The sequence below is a fragment of the Rhineura floridana genome, chromosome 6, assembly GCF_030035675.1.
Source record: "Rhineura floridana isolate rRhiFlo1 chromosome 6, rRhiFlo1.hap2, whole genome shotgun sequence".
Taxonomy (NCBI): Eukaryota; Metazoa; Chordata; class Lepidosauria; order Squamata; family Rhineuridae; genus Rhineura; species Rhineura floridana.
Window position 1 is genome coordinate 93,865,553 of NC_084485.1, and position 21,231 is coordinate 93,886,783.

The 21,231-nt window shown below is 42.3% G+C and overlaps 1 protein-coding gene across 13 annotated transcripts in view; it reads right to left on the bottom strand.

Annotated features, from left to right (window-relative positions):
* SSBP3 (single stranded DNA binding protein 3) overlaps positions 1-21,231 on the bottom strand; it is a 244,673-nt gene that overhangs the window by 13,661 nt on the left and 209,781 nt on the right. For all 13 annotated transcript variants that reach the window (XM_061633088.1, XM_061633079.1, XM_061633083.1 and 10 more), the window contains 2 exons: positions 10,495-10,561; positions 10,303-10,379 (listed from right to left, as the gene is read on the bottom strand). In XM_061633088.1, the coding sequence (XP_061489072.1) occupies positions 10,303-10,379; positions 10,495-10,561 (144 nt within the window). The remainder of the gene's footprint in view (positions 1-10,302; positions 10,380-10,494; positions 10,562-21,231) is intronic.

Consider the following 21,231-nt stretch of genomic DNA (forward strand, 5'->3'; position numbering starts at 1 on the left):
CAGGGTGGCAGCATCTCTCAGTTTGCTCTTTGACCAGGAAAAGATTTAAAAACAAAACAAAGTTAGAAGCCACCCAAGTTTCCATCTCATGGTAGGAATATACCAGGAATGCCCAATGGGCAAAGGCTTCTGGCACTGGCCAATGCAGACCAACAAGGGAGTAGCTAGCCCTGGAAAGTATGTAAGGTACTTATCTTGAAAAGTAATAAACAAAATAAAACAATTTCCCTGCCACATGAAGCCAAACAAGAGGTAGACATGAAGAATTAGATTACTTGCTTAGTGTGGGGGTGAGAGGATTGCATGGAAAGAAGCAGAAAAAATGTGGTGGGGAGCAGAACAGAAAGAAAAAGATTCTGTTTTAAGGAATACAATGCAATGAACAAGTGATGAGATGTTCAGAAGAAGGAATGCTGACAGCACAGAGGTTTGTAACCACTCCAAAATAAAGAGTGTTTAGTTACAATATAGAAATGCTGGTGTGTCACATAACTGCATGACTCTTAATTATTTTTTTAAAAAATACATGCACATGAAAGAGAAGACAATTCTTAGGCCAGAAAATTATTTTTCTTTCCCATTAAACTTGATTGTCAAAAATCTTCACTTTCCGCATACAAACCAAAGTCAGAGCAGCCCTATATAAATTCTATGTATCCAAACTTCTGTTTATCTCAGTCTTCTGGGTCCCCTCCAAGTGATTCACAATCAATGAGATATTACAGTACTAGGTTGTACTTCTGCTTGTTTTGCAAAGGAGATCTAAAAGATGCAATCTGACAGAAAGGGACCCAATCTATCATGCTTGTGAAGCCCATACAATGCTAATGTTAGAGGGCTACAGATGAAAAGGTACTCTGCTTGTGGAAGAGAATACATGTGAGCACTTGCTGAAACACCTGAAGAAGCCCCTTCCTCCCCACCTATCTGAAGCTATATAACTAGATCTAGGCAGCAGCTACGGATTCTGGTTTTCTTGGTTCCTGAAAGACAACCGACACTTGACTGGCTTCTTGGCTCTAGTCCAAACATGGCTGCCCTGCAGGGTATGAAATAGACTGCACAAAGAAATGCTTCTGTGTTGAGAGGTAGGTAAAAGCTGGCTCCTCTTCGAAAAGAGTTTAAATAATGACTGGAACTAGCCTGAATATTGTTTATAAGCTACAAATTTACCATCAAGGAATAGCTGTTCCCTGTATACCAAACAGAACCCTGCTGTGATTTCGTAGCAAGGTTCTCCCAGGAAACCTTGCTACTGAATGGAACACTCCTGCCTTCCAGTTGTCATGACTGAGGGCAGCCACAGCTGGCAAGAGGGATGCTGATGATTAACAGGTAAGTACAGTCCATACTCCTGGCAAGGAAACAGCCTACTTGACTGAATGCTAAACCAGAATCTTCATTTTCACAAGCTCCTATATGAAAGAACTTCCAAGACACCTGCCTTAAGCTGACTAGATGGCAGGACAAGTCACACGGTTCTTTCCTCAACTTTCCATTAACAACATGTTTAAACTTCACTTCTTACTTGCTGGGAACAGGGACCAACACTATTTGGAATGAGCGTCAACCACAAAAGGGACAAAAAGGATTTCCCCTAACTTCTCATCCACAGGAAGGTAAACAGGAGCTAGATACACAGAAGGCTCGTCTACACAGCTTTCATGCATGGCTTTATAAAGACACCATGCAAACACACTTAGAACAGCTGCAAATTATATCACTGCAAATCCCTATGTGACCTCAACTCAGAAAGTTTAACAGATTGAAATTGCTACAAGAACTTAGCTTGGTTAGGATGGCAAGCACCTGGTTTCTCCAAGATGTACAGCACACCTAGAAGTTTTGAAACATTCTTTGTTTGGCTGATGCAACTGTAACAGATGCAAGCTGTTGTAATAATACGTGAGGGACTATTAACAGCTTTGTACCCATCACTAACAGTGCCAGACCACTAAAATAGATAACAAAGCTATTGGAATCTAAGCTTGCCTAAGAAAAATTATGATGCAAACAGCTTTTTTCTTTCTTTCTTTCCTGGAGGTGTAGAGCATCAACAAGGCTTTCTAATAGACAAATTATTACTTTGCACCAGTATCAAGAAGTTCAGTTATTTATCTTCCTCCTTTGCTTGATAAACTCACCCTCAGATGCTATACTACATTCTTCCCTATCTTGGAGCCTTCTCTTGGACTACAACTCCTACCATCCCTGACCATTGGACATCCTGGCTGGTGCTGATGGCAACATCTGAAGGGCCCAGGTTGGGGAAGGCTGCTGTATTATGATAATAAATATTAATTTGTGTAAATGTGATGCAGAAGATTTAAATGTGGACTCATGGTGCACCCAATTATTTTCTTTGAAACAATGCAGTCACAGAGTTAACAAAATCTTTGAGCAAAGTTGGTCATAACACAGGGCTATTTGCAACTTGCTGTTTATCTGCCCAAAATTTAAGCCCTCTTCTGTACTTGCCTGTTACGTCCTGCCACCCCTAGCATGAAAACAGATATCTGATTGAATGCCCTCTCCTCACACTTGCTGACTCTGAGATTAATTTACTAATAGGCAAAAAAAGTGTGGTTTAAGAACGTATCTATAGTCAACAGATATTTCTATCAAACTTTAAAAAGCAGGGAAATTGGACAGCTATAGTGAATGCAACAGGGGAGCAGGAGACCTGACTTCCTCTCTGAGATATTGTACTACCCTACAAATTGGTCAAAATGCAAACACCATTTGGGTTGGTCTTTCACAGTCCAATCCACTTCCTGTGTAGCTTGGAAGAATTTGGTAACATGTGCTTCTGAGCATATGGTGAGTGGTGGCAACCTGCCAACTCCAAATATGGAGAATTATATTTCTGTATGTTTGTTGGTGTTCTCCTTACTTTGCTTGTTTCCTGTGTTACTACTGTTTCACTTTGAACGATTTCAAATCGGCAGGGCCCGATAAACTTCTGTCCCTGGAAAACTGGTAGAAAGTATTATTAAAGCTAGATTAACTAAGCACATAGAAGAACAAGCCTTGCTGAAGCAGAGCCAGCATGGCTTCTGCAAGGGAAAGTCCTGTCTCAGTAACCTATTAGAATTCTTTGAGAGTGGCAACAAGCATATAGATAGAGGTGATCCAGTGGACATAGTGTACTTAGACTTTCAAAAAGCGTTTGACAAGGTACCTCACCAAAGGCTTCTGAGGAAGCTTAGCAGTCATGGAATAAGAGGAGAGGTCCTCTTGTGGATAAGGAATTGGTTAAGAAGCAGAAAGCAGAGAGTAGGAATAAACGGACAGTTCTCCCAATGGAGGGCTGTAGAAAGTGGAGTCCCTCAAGGATCGGTATTGGGACCTGTACTTTTCAACTTGTTCATTAATGACCTAGAATTAGGAGTGAGCAGTGAAGTGGCCAAGTTTGCTGACGACACTAAATTGTTCAGGGTTGTTAAAACAAAAAGGGATTGCGAAGAGCTCCAAAAAGACCTCTCCAAACTGAGTGAATGGGCGGAAAATGGCAAATGCAATTCAATATAAACAAGTGTAAAATTATGCATATTGGAGCAAAAAATCTTAATTTCACATATACGCTCATGGGGTCTGAACTGGCGGTGACCGACCAGGAGAGAGACCTCGGGATTGTAGTGGACAGCACGATGAAAATGTCGACCCAGTGTGCGGCAGCTGTGAAAAAGGCAAATTCCATGCTAGCGATAATTAGGAAAGGTATTGAAAATAAAACAGCCGATATCATAATGCTGTTGTATAAATCTATGGTGCGGCCGCATTTGGAATACTGTGTACAGTTCTGGTCGCCTCATCTCAAAAAGGATATTATAGAGTTGGAAAAGGTTCAGAAGAGGGCAACCAGAATGATCAAGGGGATGGAGCGACTCCCTTACGAGGAAAGGTTGCAGCATTTGGGGCTTTTTAGTTTACAGAAAAGGCGGGTCAGAGGAGACATGATAGAAGTGTATAAAATTATGCATGGCACTGAGAAAGTGGATAGAGAAAAGTTCTTCTCCCTCTCTCATAATACTAGAACTCGTGGACATTCAAAGAAGCTGAATGTTGGAAGATTCAGGACAGACAAAAGGAAGTACTTCTTTACTCAGCACATAGTTAAACTATGGAATTTGCTCCCACAAGATGCAGTAATGGCCACCAGCTTGGATGGCTTTAAAAGAAGATTAGACAAATTCATGGAGGACAGGGCTATCAATGGCTACTAGCTGTGATGGCTGTGCTCTGCCACCCTAGTCAGAGGCAGCATGCTTCTGAAAACCAGTTGCCGGAAGCCTCAGGAGGGGAGAGTGTTCTTGCACTCGGGTCCTGCTTGCGGGCTTCCCCCAGGCACCTGGTTGGCCACTGTGAGAACAGGATGCTGGACTAGATGGGCCACTGGCCTGATCCAGCAGGCTCTTCTTATGTTCTTATGTTTAACTGCATCCTAGAGTATTGAAGGAACTGGTTGAAGAACTCTCAGAACTGCTGTCTATTATCTTTGTGAAATCATGGAGGACTGGTGAAGTGCCGGATGACTGGAGGAGAGCTAACGTTGTCCCTATCTTCAAAAAAGGCAAAAAGGAGGAACCGGGAAACTACAGACCAGTAAGCCTAACATCAATCCCTGGAAAAACTCTGGAGCAGATTATAAATCTGTAAGCACCTAGGAAACAATGCAGTGATTAATAGGAGCCAACATGGATTTATGAAGAACAAATCCTGCCAAACTAATCTTATCTCATTTTTTGATCGGGTAACCTCCTTGCAGACTGTGGGAATGCTGTAGACATAATATACCTCGACTTCAGCAAACCTTTTGACAAAGTGCCCCATGATATTCTAATTAGCAAGCTAGCTAAATGGAACAACTATCAGGTGGATCCACAGTTGGCTCCAGAATGGTACTCAAAGAGTGCTTATCAATGGTTCCTTCTCAAACTGGGCAGAAGTAACGAGTGAGGTACCACAGGGCTCGGTCCTGGCCCAGTGCTCTTCAACATTTTTATTAACGACTTGGATGAGGAGGTACAGAGCATGCTTATCAAATTTGCATATGATACAAAATTGGGGGGCATAGCTAATACTGTGGAAGACAGAAACAAAATTCAAAGGGAGCTTGATAGGCTGGAGCATTGGGCTGAAAACAACAGAATGAAATTCAACAGGGATAAATGCAAAGTTCTACACTTAGGAAAAAGAAACCAAATGCACAGTTATAATATGGGGGATACTTGGCTCAGCAATACGACATGTGAGAAGGATCTTGGAATTGTTGTTGATCACAAGCTGAATATGAGCCAACAGTGTGATGTGGCTGCAAAAAAGGCAAATGCTATATTAGGCTGCATTAACAGAAGTATAGTTTCCAAATCGGTGAAGTATTAGTTCCCCTCTGTTCAGCACTGGTTAGGCCTCATCTTGAATACTGTGTCCAGTTCTGGTCTCCGCACTTCAAGAAGGATGCAGACAAACTGGAACAGGTTCAGAGGAGGGCAACAAAGATGATCAGGGGACTGGAAACCAAGCCCTATGAGGAGAGACTGAAAGTACTGGGCATGTTTAGCCTTGAGAAGAGAAGACTGAGGGGAGATATGATAGCACTTTTCAAGTACATGAAAGGTTGTCACACAGAGGAGGGCCGGGATCTCTTCTCGGTGGTCCCAGAATGCAGGATACGGAATAATGGGCTCAAGTTGCAGGAAGCCAGATTTTGACTGGACATCAGAAAAAACTTCCTAACTGTTAGAGCCATACGACAATGGAATCAATTGCCTAGAGAGGTAGTGGGCTCTCTGACACTGGAGGCGTTCAAGAGGCAACTGGACAGCCATCTGTCAGGAATGCTTTGATTTGGATTCCTGCCTTGCGCAGGGGGTTGGACTTGATGGCCTTATAGGCCCCTTCCAACTCTACTGTTCTATGATTCTACAGAGAATCTAACCTAGAAAATTATATTTCTTTCATTATTAATCCTAGAAATCTGTGTCAAATTTATTTTTATTAATTTCAAAGCCTTTTTATTGGTCAGTGTCATATGATGGCAAAGGCAGCCTTTTGTGTTTCAAACTGGAGGTTATGTTCTATTTCTATTTTGAGTACAGTTGAATCTGAAACAGCAGTTTGATGTAAAATCAGACTGATTATAATATGTTGCTACTTAAACAATGACTCTGGCTGTTGCAAAAAACCAGCTTGGCCTGCCCAAGATGCATGATTTCAGCCTGCTATGCTTAAACTTAAGGAAAGGTGGGCATGGTCAATTAAAAACATAGAGCACACCTAGAATGTTGCTAGAATGTATTTCACCTTCCACTGTTTTATCTTGTGCAAACTGAGACACTCCTCATGTCCACTGGAAACTGTTCTGCAGAAAACTCAGTGCCATTACTCCACAATAGTTTTTAGAGTTTTTTTTAGTGTAACTTCTGCAGTATTCCTGTACTTCACATATTCACAGAAACAGACGCAAAAGAAGATGATTTACTGCAGGAAACATGCAAAGTAAAACTAAAATTGCTAAGTAAATCAAACATATTTAAAGTGACTGTCTGAACTGTATCAACTGTTTTAATATTGTTGCTTCCTCCCTGCTAAAACAAGATCAGCACAGCACATGTCTTGTTTCTGTTCTTTGAGCTAATTGCAGGTGTTGCCACCACTCACCCTATGCTCAGAGGCACGTTACCAAATTCTTCCAAGCTACACAGGAAGTGGACTGTGAAAAACCAACCCAAATTGTGTTTGCATTTTTACAAAGTTGTAGAGCAGTACAATATCTCTGTGAGGAGGTCAGGTCTCCTGCTCCCCTGGTGCATTCACTATAGCTGCCCAATTTCCTGCTTTTTAAAGTATGATAGAAATATCAGTTGGCTATAGGTACATTCTTAAACTGCAAGGGTTTTTTCCCCCTATTAGTGAATTTCTCTGCTTCTTAATCTGGGAGCTAAGAAATGGGATGCTGTGCAAGTTTGCTGAGAATCGATTGATCTTTTGAATGCTTACTGAGTTCAATGGGATTTGCTCCCCTGCAATCATGCTTAGGATAGGTGTAACTGACCACGGGGGGATGGGGATAGGGAGGGGAGGAGGGAGGGAGGGAGGGGGAGGTGATTAGGTTTGATCATTTGCATGCTTACTGAGTTCAGTGGGATTTACTCCTGTGCAATAATGCTTAGGATTGGTGAAAATGACCATGAGGGTGGGGGAAGGGAAAGGAGGAGGAGGGGAAGTGAAAGGAGGAGGAGGGGAAGTGAAAGGAGGAGGAGGGGGGAAGGAGGGGATTGGGAGGGGCAAGAAGGAGGGGATTGGGAGGGGAGAGGGCAGGTTTCTTTTGGAGGAGGAGGGAGGGCTGGAGTGGGCAGAGGAAGGAGGGGGAAGAGGGGAGGGGAACGATAGGAGAGGGGGAAGGCTGGTCTGATCATTTGCATGCTTATTGTGTTTAATGGGATGTACTCCTGTGCAATCATGCTTAGAACAGGTAAAACTGACCATGGAGGATGAGGGGACAGGAAAGGGAAGGAGGTGGGAGGGGATTGGAAGGGGATGGGAAGGGAGGGGTGAAGGAAGGGGATAGGAGGGAGGAGGATTGATCATTTGCATGCTTTTTGAGTTCAGTGGGATTTACTCCTGTACAATCACACTAAGGATAGGTGAAACTGACCTGGCGAAGGGGCAGGGAGGGGGAGGAAGGGGAAAGGGAGGAAAGGGGAAGAGGGAGGAGATTGGGTGGGCGGGCACTGGGCAGAGGGAAAGCCCCTCTCCTTTCCAAAAGAAAAACATTCTGAACAGTATCACTGTTTTTCAGGGTTCCCCCCACATCTTTATTCAACAGCAGGCACACAAATTTAAACCAAAGCTGTCACTGGCCACATCCAGACCAGACCTTTATTTCACTTTAGACAATCATGGATTCTCCCAAATTCCCCTCAAAGAGCTACAACCCCCAGAAGAGTGGCTGACTGTTAAACTTCTCTGACTGTTAAACACTCATGTTCCCCCACCTGTAGTTCCAAATTGCTCCAACCATAGTTGGCTGTGATACCTGAATTGGACAATCTATGGTTAGTACTAGGCTCCAAACCAACTTCAAACCATGGTTACTAGTCATAGCTAGTGCTAACCACTGCTTTCCTGATTCAGGTGAGAGCACAACCTATGTTAGAGGAACCAAGATATGGAGAAAAGAACTGGGGCATGGGAGTGGAAGGGGGGAATGCAAGCCTGCAGCACATTCCTGATCCCCCAAAATCCTGATTTGGAAGGATGTCTGAACTGAGCCACTGTACAGAAAACTGATCCTAGAAGGGGTTTTAAAATTGTGTGCATGTGACCCTCACTAAAAAGTGGCTACTGGCTACTATTTACCCTGGAGTTGTTTTTTGACGTGCACCTATAACCACGTGGGGAGCTCATCAGCTCCAGCATGTGATTTTAGCATGCCTCAATCTAGAAATATGGAGGAACTGGAATGTGTTATGGTTATTATTACCATATGGGTGGATGTTACAGAAAAGCCTCACCATGCAACGAATGTTACTAGTGACCAGCTTTCCATACATAGTTATATGCACATTGCAATAAGTGACCATGAGTGAAATGATCATCTGTAACCACTCTAAGTGAAGTTAAAATTGGCCTCAATGTCCCTAAGGTTTAATATGGGAAAGTAAAGATAGGTATTTCAGCATGTCAGGTTTCAGGAAGAAGCATGCTAAGAGAACAAGGAGAAAGCAGGATTGCAAGGGAGGGTCCATAGAGAGGCAGGAAGCCTGTGAAAGAAGAGATGCACATTCCTCAGTACCAGCAGTCAATACTATAACAGGTACATGCACATAATTCACCTCCATTACCTGATCCAACCAAGACTCAAACAAGAAATAACTGAAAAACTGGAAAGGACCTTATACCTGTCTTCCCCAACTGACTCCACCTCTTCCTTTGGAAGCTTGTTTTACAGTTTTGTGAACTGTTGGCCTAGAGAATTAGTCCCAACAAAATTCACAAAACAGACATATTGTATCATAATTAGGTATCTACAAGCAAGGGTTCTCTATGCACCCTACAAAGTTATCCAGATTTGTAAGGTTTAAACATGGAGGATTGGATTCAAAAGTAGCCTTCCACAAATGGAATAGATCTTTTCATCCTCAAAATGCTTTTGATCCAGCAGATGATCCCACTACTGCAAGTTTGTGTGTGTGTGTTTCCACAGGTTTCTCTTTCCCCCTCCAGCCCACTTCCCCCTGTTCTAGAGAGCCCCCAATTTGATTTGTAGAATGTCGCCTCCCCCAACTTCCACTGGTGGGAGCATTCTCTGAGGGGAGTTCTGCTGAAGGGATGCTACCATTAGTGGTAGCAAAGTAAGGACCCAGGACTGAATCAGAACTGTATAAAAGCAGACACAGACGATGATTGCCCCATGACATAGATCTAGGAAATCTATGTATCACTTCAGTCCTCCTATTCCTCCTCTTTCATCCATCATTCTTCCTGTAGTATGTAGTAAACACAAAGTATGGAAACCAAATAAACTTTGCTGTGCAGCCAAAGGAAGGCTTTGTAGACCACTGAATGAGGTCTGCACACCACAGGTTGTCTGGCCCTTGCATAAAGAATGAGGCAAATAAGCACAGACTGAAAATGGAAATGGACTGCCTTCACGTTGATTCTGACTTATGGTGACCCTAAGAACAGGGTTTTCATGGTAAGCGGTATTCAGAGGTAGTTTACCATTGCCTTCCTCTGAGGCTGAGAGGCAGTGAGTAGCCCAAGGTCACCCAGTGAGGTTCATGGCTATGTGGGGATTCGAACTCTGGTCTCCCAGGTTGTAGTCCAACACTCTAACCACTACGTCACACTGGCTCTCGAGCACAAAATAGACTAAGGTAAATTTAATTATTAAAAATACAATCGGCATAATATCTGCAATCCCACTATCTCCCCCTAAGTTGCATTATTAATTCCTGACAAAAAACCAATTAAACTGGAGTTTGCCTATTTTCATGAAAGAGCAGAAGGTGGGGGGCAGGTGGGCACATTAAGTACGTGATAGGAGGATGTTCACTTCTGAAGCCATAACTAGATGTTGGAAGGTGGGATTTTTTCAGACACATGTAAACACACTAATGTAAAATGCATTACGGCTAATGGTGAGGAGAAAAGGATTTGGGAGGAATGGAAGTGCTCCTAGCTCTTCAAGCTCCCAGAGGCTGCTTTTATGATGTTTTGCTCACTAACTTCATAAAGCAGCAAAGATATTATTTGGCACCGGACAGGGTAGGAAATGTTCTGCCCAGGTTTTACCTGTGGACCTGGACCCATGGGTCCCATTCCTCGTGGAGGATTCATCCTCTGCATTGGCCCTCCCATGTTGGGATGCCCTAGTGAGAGAAGAGAGAGGAAGATACTACATTATTAGAGAAGAAAGAGTAATGCACTTGATCAAAGGATAAGCCAAGTGAAGGAATACCTGCAGACAACCAATTTCACCTTTACCTTGTTGTCGTGTGGGGTCCATTGAGTTGGGCAGCAAAGGCTGAGTACCAGGAACACCCCCTGGAGGCTGGGGGGAAGGGAGGAAACAAATTTGGGAGAATCAAATATTTGGAGATGCACAGTAAGCTTATCATTATTACTTTGCAACGATTGCTGCTGTAATTAGGAAAAACAGTTATGGGCAGAAGGCCCTTTTGGTTCAGCTGGAGTTATATCCATACTCAAAAGCATTAGACTTCAAGGGCATGGGTCATTTTACAGACGAGAATGAGGGCAGAACGACACCCTTATGATCTAAACCCCTGGTTTGTCTCATAATGCAAATGTGTGGGCTTTTGCAGAGGAAACACAGCAGTTGTCAGCTACCTGCTTCTTGTTGTCCCACCAGCAAGTGTTGTTCACTGTGTGGGGACATGGGCCAGGGCCTTCTCAATAATTGCACCTTCACTATGGAATTCCTTCATCTTAGAAGCGCAGATGGCAACATCACTGATGGCCTTCTGTTGCCTAACAAAAGATAGAACAACTGTACTCCCAGGTTTTTGGAGGGCTGGTTTGAATCTGTTCTGTAGTTTTAGTACAGTATAGTATGTACCATTGTACTGCTTGTTTTTTATCATTATGGTTATTTAATTTTCATTGTAAACTGCTTTGGGACCACTTTGGTGGTGAAAAGTGGTTTTTAATTAATAAATAAATGCATGGGTAGAACAGTGATGGAGTTTATCTGCACTGGCAATGGCAGGATAATTTTTAAAGGTTTACAAACTCTATGTGTGTGTGGGTTTGTCTGTGTGCATGTATTCCACTTTTGCATGAAATAAGACCAGAGTTAGAAAGATCATGAACGTCCATCTTTGCTGCTACCTTGTTTTTTTGTCCAGTCTCAGTTACACTAAAAATCAAGATGCCTGAACTGTTTTCTATTGGACAGCAATCACTTCTCCACCAGAGAATAGCATAACAATCTTTAAAATAAGCCAAACATTTCTTCTGCAGACAAAGGGTGTTTCATTCTAGCCTTTGTCTAATTGACTAGGTCTGCTTTCCTAAATGTCCATCATTGCTATGACTTCACTCATTGGATAAAAACATGGAAAGGTGGGAGCAGACTAGATTTTTCAAAACAAATGAGCAGAGTCTGGACCACTGAGACATGGGTATAGGGGTAGCAATGTAATGGGTCACATATCAAAAAGGAGCCCCAGATTGTCAGCTTTCATAAAAAAAAAATGTAAGTCCCCAACGCTCTTAGAAATGCCATTATGAAGCATGATTTATTATTTATTTATTTATGAAATGTATATACCACCCTTCCTCCCAGTAGGAGCCTAGTGTGGCAATGCAAGCTCCCCCCACCCCCATGATTTCTGTGAGATGAGCCAACCTGGCTGTTTCCACTTTTCAGTGTTTTTAGCCAATGAGTGAAGTCACAGCTATGATTTATAAGTGAGCTGTTCAGACACCAGCGATCCCTGCAGTTCTAAAGAGCTGCTGTTTCCCCTTTACTTCCACATTTTATTTTCTGGCTTGTGGCTTCTGTTTCCTAGTAATCTCTGCTTGAGACCAGATACTCCTTATAAGTTATTTTCTAAAGATTCTCCTACATAGCAAGTGTGGGTGGATATTAAAAAATGCCATGGTACACAAAACTACGTCTCTTTCTGTTTAATGCTTATATTGATACAGGATTGTAGCCTAGGCTTTCTTGTGAGAAAGGGGCAGGGATGGGCTCATGCTGAAAGGGGTGCATTCAGCACATCAACCTGGCTGGAAGTAAGCTCACTCGAATACAATCCAAACACACAATAATCATGCCAGATTGTTTGAAGCCTGGAGATGTACTAATTTGGGGTGGGAGTGAGGGGAACAAAGCATGTCCCTTTACAAAGATTCATCACTTTAGTTAAAGGAAGCAAAATTTGATGCCTGTGATACAAGCACTAAGTCCCCTTTTGTAGTCCTTTTATACCTCCTTTTATATACACATATAGCCATGTGAAGTAGGTTCAGGTGAGAGTTTGTAACTGGCCTAAGGCAGGAAGGGAGCAAAACAATGATGAGTTAAGTTAATTTAAAATGTGAAATTGTATGTTTTCAGGGTACCAATTTTGTTTGCTGTAAAAAGTATCAGGAGTGGAATGTAGCAATCAAAGCATGGAGGTCGGGGGATGGCTGTTTTCCTGGCTTTGTGTGTATTTTTATTTCTAGTATCTCAAGGCCTCTTTTTTTGTCTGTGTTATATTACAAATTATACAGTCACAGATGCTAATTTTTAATATATATCAAGTTGCCCAAATGTTTTGTTGCTGTTGTTTTTACAGCATGGGCAGTGCAATGGTGGAGTGGAGAGAAATTATCATTATGTGTTTCATAATTGGAGTGTTATCCAATCTCTTGGGTGTGTTTTTTGTAGGGGAATGCAGCAGTGGGACAGGAGGTGACATTTGCAGCAACATATGGGAAGGGGTGATTAGTTGCTTTCCTACCCATGGGGGAGGAATGGGGGGACTTGAGGGTGGCTTAGTGCTGTTGGTATAAACACTTATTTTTCTTATTTTTTTATTTATGAGATTTGTTGGACGCCCATCTGGCAGAGGTTAATCTGCCACTCTGGGCAACTTACAACCAAACACAAGTACATTCCATATAGACATAATCAAAATCCTAAAAATTAGAAATTAAAAATTAAAAACTTAAACATTTAAACCCCCCAAGATCTGCAAAACTTAAATGGGTTTTGTTATTATTCAAAGAAATCAAGGTGGTCTACATGGTCCTCTCCCTTTCCATTTTATTCTCACAACAAACCTGTGAGGTAAGCTACACTAAGAGATAGTGACTGGCCCAAGGGCACCAAGTGAGCTTCATGGGATTTCAAATTCTTTTTGCTCAGAAATGAAAAAGAAAAAAGTCTATATTTATTGAAAATGGAAATGGACTGCCTTCAAGTCGATCCCGACTTATGGCGAACCTACGAATAGGGTTTTTGTGGCAAGCGGTATTCAGAAGGGGTTTATCATTCTGGCAATGGTAAATCCCCTCTGAATACTGTTTACCACGAAAACCCTATTCGTAGGGTTGCCTTAAGTCAGGATCGACTTGAAGGCAGTCCATTTCCATTTTCAATAAATATAGACTTCTTTCTTTTTCATTTCTTATAAAGTATTATTAATCACAACAAATGAATACAGTGTTTGCTTTTTAAATCTTGAGTTTATCCTAGCATGAGCATCTGAACAGAACTGCCATAAATCTTAAATCACTTTCGATTCTCTCCATCTGAAATACCACACCTAATCTTGCACTGAATGGAGTATTGCCAGCCTAAAATCAGCAGATGAAAGGCCTACAGTAACATAATTTGTTTACAACTCATGAAACTTGAGTTCTTTGCATGGTTTAGGGTTGGTACTGGAGAACGGCTTTCATGCCTTTAACAGCTATATGTCAGGCAGATATTAAACAGAGTAAGCTTTTAATAGTATGGAATTATGTGGGAAGCTTCACCTGTTTGTAGTCTATCTGTTGGGTATCTTATTACTTGTATGTCACTGCTGCTTTATTTTTGGCACTCCACTCCCACATGCAAAAAAGGTTACAAATTTACATTTGACATAAACTGTATGCAAAATTTATGCAAATATGTGTCTTTGGTGAGTGCAGCAGAGGGCCCAATCTACATACAGTACCAGGCCCATAAAATCCTGTTGGCACCCCTGTGCAGAGTAGTAGTTTGCCTCATATCTTGGGTTCAACGAGGGCTGAAGTCTTGTTTTTTTCTTTTTTGAATGAAAGTTTGGAATCCAGAGAACATGGCTTGAGTGGTGCCCCCCTTATCCCCTGTGCAGACACCCATATGTGCACCGCTGGTTCAATCATATTCTTTGTGAATCTATCATGTATCTTCATTTCTTAAATGCCTATAATCTGTACAGAGCCTCAAAATGAAGGTCCTTGAATGAAATGTTACTGATGCCAATGTAATTTTAAGGTATACATTTGGCAAATGCATTCCTTTAAAGTTATCTATTTGCCATCAGAACCAACATTTCATCAACAAGGATTTTAGTGTTTTCCCTTCATTTCCTACTAAACAGAAGTGAACAGATAACAAGGAAGTGATTGTATTAAAACACATTTATGTATTTTGTAGAATCTGTAACACTCCCTTTCAATGTAATGTTCTGCTTGGGCAACAAGTCTTTCAGCTTCACAATGTGTCTTCCATGTACTGTTAAATCTGGAGAGAAAATGCAGATTGACTCCTACAGAGAGATGCTAACTATAAGCAAGCTTTGCAATTTGGATATTTAAAAAAACATGAAAAAATATTTTAGATTCCTAGTGTTAAAATTATCAATATAATCGCTGCTCAATATAATAGTTGTTGGTTGTAACTTAGATTAAAAACTGGTGTGCCAAAATGGTAGATATTTACATAAGCAAACTTTTAAAAATTATATGCTCATTGACACCAGCTGGACACTATGTCTCCATTTTGCATATTTAAACATTTCTACATCTCTGCTTCTAACATTCCAAGAACCTTAGTCCAGTACTTTCTTTTTCTACAAGCATTGCTGTTATTCCAAGAGAAAAAGTTTATGCATGCAAGCAATATATTGCCGGATGCATTCAAAAATAGAGTGCAAGACCCAGTGAAGTCTAGCATTACTGAGGCTGGGTGGATATAGATCTGATTAGCCCCTTGGATGGGACACTGCTGGAAACCCCATAGAATAAAATAATTTAAAAATATACATGAGTGGAAGGCAGAGATTTGTGAAATGGCAGTATTTTAATATAGAAACCTTTGAGATTTCTGTTCAGAGGACTGGAAGACTACAATTCAAGCCCAAATGGAAAAGGCTAAAGAAAAATAGAGCTTAGAAATATGTGATGCATATAAGGTGTCATCAAACTCCTAGATAGCTCTATGGGTCCTTTAAAGAGGTACTCACATTTCAAACAAAATGGACATAGGCCCTCTGCCAAGTGAGGATAGGTGAGATCCAATATAAAATGAGTAGATGTCCATTCATGCCATAGGGCTTCTCCTTCTCCTCCTTACTACAGCCCCCCATGCACCCCCTCCTGGAGTAGATTTTGGTAACAAATGAGGGGCTGGAGGGGGAGAAAGAAGAGAAACTGGAAGTTCTATTGAATGTGCAGATCTTCATTATATAAGCAGGCAGACATCATTAGATGTTACCCAAAATGAAATGAGCCTCAGAAAGTTAGCCTTTTTAGCATGCGATTTTACCAGGCACAGGTTTCAATATCTATTTGAATATTGACTATTTGACTTCAATTCCCTATTAGTTTCTCTTTTAGATTAGAATGAATTCAAAATTGAGTATTTGGTCTGTAGTTTCACTTGACTGTGTATCCAGTATTATAGATTACTGTTTGAAATAATAAAATTGCCAAATAATATCAATGAGGTTAGTGATTCTTTGAATCTCTTTTTACATTTAGATACATTGTTCAACATGTACGTAGGTAGAAAAAAGGTCCTCTGTTAGGAATTTAATTATAACTTTCCCATATCTGCACATGCATGCTTATTGTGAAATAGCAAAAATGGTCAATCAGCTATGGAAAGGTGTCTGAGGCAGTCACCGGTCTTCCAGCAATAAGAAACGCAATCTACTCAGTCTTATTGATAGCTGCAAGTCCCTTACTTTCTTGCCAGTCACTTCTAGAACTGTATGCTCTAGGTATGCAGTTGGCTGTAGACCTAAGCTAGCGTACGCAGTATTCAAAAATTACACAAGGCTTACCAAAACTATTTTTTTTCAGAAAAGTGTCTGTAATTACCCCAGCATAAGCAATCTCTCATCACAGTGCTTGGCAGATTAATTTGGCTTGAAGTTTAAGAATGTATAAAAATATGGAACATAGACTCCTGATCTACCTTCCCTCTTCTTTACATCCTTTTCAGTAAATCTGTTTCTACAGCAATACTATATGTTGCAAGGAATCCAGATGCCTTTCTTTAGATAGTGTTTCTGCTACATTTCCCCCTCTGCCCCCCACATCAAAACCATTTTGTTACTGGGAAAATGAAACCACACAGCTTGAATCCAAAGTGGAACGTGCTTGCTTAAGGGTCACAGGAACCAACTAGATAGTGCCTGTGACTTCAGCTAGTGATAGAGGCACACACATTTAAAATGTTCAGTTGGATCTAGATAAAGTTTGTTCTTCGTTTCCATTGAAATCAATGGATTTCAACTGAAGTCATGACTAACTTGTCCCATTGACTTCAATGAGATCCAAGTTCAACTAACTCAAACTGGATCCAACCCATTTTTAAAAAAAATAGTTTGTTCTTTGCGAGCAGTGTAATTCTGCTTTTGGTATAAATTCCCCTGAGATGAGTACAAGTTCTTTCCCCTTCGCAACTCTAACCTGCTTTCCCCACATCAGCAACTAAACTGCAATCCTTTACATGCTGACAGGATGCCATGCTGGATCATGGGTAGAACAAATGGAGAGATAAAAATAAAATGGGCTGGGGAGAGGGATTAGATGATGTCTGCCAAGATTCTAGCGTGTTTTGTCAAACCAAAACTCTTGATGAAGCAGCAAATTTTGAACTATGATCATCAGCAACTATCAGTTAAGGCAGGGGTAGCCACCCCCCTCCAGATGTTATTGGACTTTAATTTCCATTGTCCCTGCCCACTGACTATGCTGGTTAGGAATGATGGGAGTTGTAGTTCAATGACATCCAGAGAGCACCACGTTGGCTACCCCCAAGTTAAGGTTTATTATTGGAGGCCATTTTGGTTCTGGTGTATGGGAATGGGGGAAAAGCTATTAAAGATATCCTTTCCTGCCAACACTGAGTAGTACCTTTGTTCATTAAGTATCTTTAAAGATCTTTAAAAAGGCATCTTTGTTTAGGTTTTGGCAGCATGTGAGTTTGTTTAAATGTTATCATTCATTCATTTTTAGCAGAATAATCAATTACAGTAAAAAATAGTTGATAGCCCTGTATTAGAGTGTCTTTCAATCTGTCTTCTCAAAACAGTAGTTTATTCATTGCATGAGGTGCAGACACACAATGAGTGCAGGACAGAGAATAATGGGCTCAAGTTACAGGAAGCTAGATTTTGAACATCAGGAAAAATTTCCTAATTGTTAGGACAGTATGACAATGGAACCAATTATCTAGGTATTTGGTGGTTCTCCAATACTGGAGACATTCAAGAGGCAGCTGGATAGTAATCTGTTGGGTATGCTTTAACTTGGATTCCTGCATTGAGCAGGGGGTTGGATTCGATGTCCTTATAGCCTGCTTCCACCTCTACTGTTCTATGATTCTAAGAAAACAGACGTACATATTCACTAATAGGCAAAAAACCTTGCGGTTTAAGAACGTACCTATTGCCCACAGATATTTCTATCAAACTGTAAAAAGCAGGGAAATTGGGCAGCTATAGTGAATGCAACAGGGGAGCAGGAGACCTGAACTCCTCTCTGAGATATTGGACTGCCCTACAAATTGGTCAAAATGCAAACACCATTTGGGTTGGTCTTTCAGTCCAATCCACTTGCTGTGTAGCTTGGAAGAATTTGGTAACGTGTCTCTGAGCATATGGCGAGTGGTTGCCAGGTTCAGGGCCTGAGACTGATCCTGTATCTTTAGGAGAAGAGAATGTCAGCCAAGTGCAGGTGTTCTTGCAACACTGTAATGGGAAAAACCACAAGGTGGAATTCTGCATTCCCCCTGCACAACTTTTAAAGGTACAGAAGACCTCTTGGAGGCTGGGCCTGGCAATCAAGAGGTCTTTTGTATCTTTAAAAGTTGTGCAGGGGGAATTCCATCCTGTGGTTTTTCCCATTACAATGTTGCAGGAACACCTGCACTTGGCTGACTTTCTCTTCTAAAGATACAGGATCAGTCTCAGGCCCTGAACCTGGCAACCCTACCTCCCACTCAAATTTAAAACAAAGCTGTCCCTGGCCACATCCACACCAGGCCTCTATTACACTTGGGACAATCTTTCTTTCTTTCTTTCTTTCTTTCTTTCTTTACCACCCCATAGCCGAAGCTCTCTGGGCGGTTTACAATAACTAAAAACATTAAAAACAAATATACAAATTCAAAAACACAGCTTTTAAAAACAGTTTAAAACACAATTTAAAACAATTTATCATGGCTTCTCTCAAAGCCATGGCTCAAAGCCAATCATGGCTTCTCTCAAAGAATCCTGGGAAGTGTAGTTAGTGAAGGGTGCTGAGAGTTGCTAGGAGATGCCCTGTTCCTCTCACAGACCTTCAATCAGAGTGGCTGACTGTTAACCATTCTCTCAGGGGAATAGGAGTCTCCTCTCAGCACCCTTCACAAACTACACTTCCCAGGATTCTTTGAGGGAAGCCATGACTGTCTCAAGTGAAATCAAGTCTGGTGTGGCCCCCTGATTAGCCAAGCCAAGCAGCTGTGAGACTTTTAGAACACTGACAGCTGGTTCTTACTGAGCATGCCCCGCGTTATCATTGTCTTCAAGCCAAAATTTCTTAAATTAATTAAACATCAGCCAGGCATTTTTTTTAACTTTTAAACTGCAGAAGATGAAGGTCAGAGTATGGGGCAATGTCAGTATTAGGATTACAGGTACTCTGTGAACATGGCTGATTTTTTAATGAATTTCAACAGATTATGAGAACTCTGAGAGAAAAAAGTCCAAAAGGGCTCTGGGTTTTTTCTCTCTCTTTTTAGACTTTGAACTCTCTATTCTCTCTGACTGTTTTGTGTATCACCATGAAAATTGAAAGGGTTGTTAAGCAAGCGTTTCTGAGTTCAGGACTGTAAGTTTGGTAAGGTTTTATTTTGAAATGAGCTTATGGGAAGCATCAGAATGGCATGGGGGTATTTTCAATTTAACATTGCGGAATGTGAAAAATCCACGCTGGCTATAGTATACAACCACTCTCGTGGCTGTATAATTATGTAGAGTTCTCAGCTAATGATACAGAAGATAGCAAGTCTATAGTCTTGGGGTGCTCCTGGATCCATCTTTGTTGCTAGAGGCCCAGGTGACCTCAATGGCTAGGAGTGTCTTTTATCCGCTTCAGCTGGTAAGACAGCTGTGGCCGTTTCTGGACTTGGTGTCCCGTCCAGAGCCGAAAGAATGAAGCTGGAGTGTGTATGCAAGTAAATCTCATTTTATTTGAGTCATGGATACATCAAAGGCATTGCGCTTCATAGGAAACCCTACGCTAACTCACTAGAGGCCCTAACTATACTCTAGACATGCTCTGCAGCGTGTGAAGGAAGTTGACTCAACGACCCCCCACTGGGAGCGGCAGGCTTATATAGGAAATGCTTTCGAACGTAATCTCTGACTCCTTCGTAATTCCTGTCTTTGCCCTGTCCGTTTCTCGCAGCGACGGGAACGAGGAGACAGGGGACGCGCATCCAACGGCTCATCTGAAGACACCTGCTCCCGAGCAACGGGCTCGAGGTCAGGGGGCGGTGCCACACTGGAATCCTCCTGGGAACTGCTTGGCAAGGGAGGAGCTGGCACTGCCTCTGAAGCTTCCCCCCACAAGTCCTCTGCATCAACTGGGGGCGGTGCGCTTGGCTCCTCGGAAAGGGCGTTACTCGTGGGAACTGGCTGGAGAGCAGGCTGCCCCCCTCCCGCACGATCCTGCTCAGACACAACAATCCCCAACTCTGCTTCTTCTGGCTGCGGAGGCGCCTGAAACTCATGCCTCCCCCCTTCCTGTCCCTTCTGAGTTGGCTGCAGCGCAACATCATCCCCCCCTCCATGTTTTAACCCTTCCCACCCCTGAGGTCTAGGTTTCTCTGGATAAGCCTCATGGAATTCTCTCACCAAAGTCGGAGCGTGCACATTCTCCTGTTTCCCAGGAACGTTCAGTTGGATCGTACCCCTTCCAATGAATCAGGTACTGAAGACGCCCTCAGAGTTTTCGCGAGTCCAAAATCTGTTCTACTTTGTATTCCTCCTTCCCCTCTACCAACAACGGCGGTGCGGGCTCCACTCGTGGACGGTGAGGGTCGGGGGCAGCGTCCTTGGTCAACAATACCGTGTGGAAGACTGGGTGCATCTTGAAGGTGGGCGGCAATTTTAGTCTGTAAGCCACAGGGTTAATCTGAGCCTCCACCTCAAAGAGCCCTACACGCCGATCCTGCAGTTTACGACACCGGCCAGGCATAGCTAGGAAACGTGTAGAGATCCAGACCTGGTCTCCCACTCATATGAGGTCCCCCTCTCTCCGATGCTGGTCAGCTGTGCGTTTGTAATCCACTTTGGCCTGTTCTAGTTGCTCTTGGAGTAGCTGTTGCATAGCGTGAAGTTCCTGCAAGTAATCCTCAGCGGCTGGGACTGAGAGACTGTCTTTTGGGGCAGGGAAGGCTCAGGGGTGGTAGCCAAAATTGGCGAAGAAAGTAGTCTGTTGCATGTGCGAATGCACAGCATTATTATAGGCAAATTCTGCTAAATGCAGGTAGGACATCCAGTTGTCCTGCTGATACCCCACAAAACAATGTAAATATTGTTGCAACACTGCGTTGACCCTCTCGGACTGCCCATCCGTTTGGGGATGATGGGCAGACGACAGTCTCAGCTCACTTTGCAGCAACTTCCACAACGCTTGCCAAAAACGCGAGGTGAATTGTGTGCCCTGATCAGAAACCAGGCTGTCTGGCAGACCGTGCAGCCAATACACATTTTGCACGTACAACTTGGCAGTGTCTTG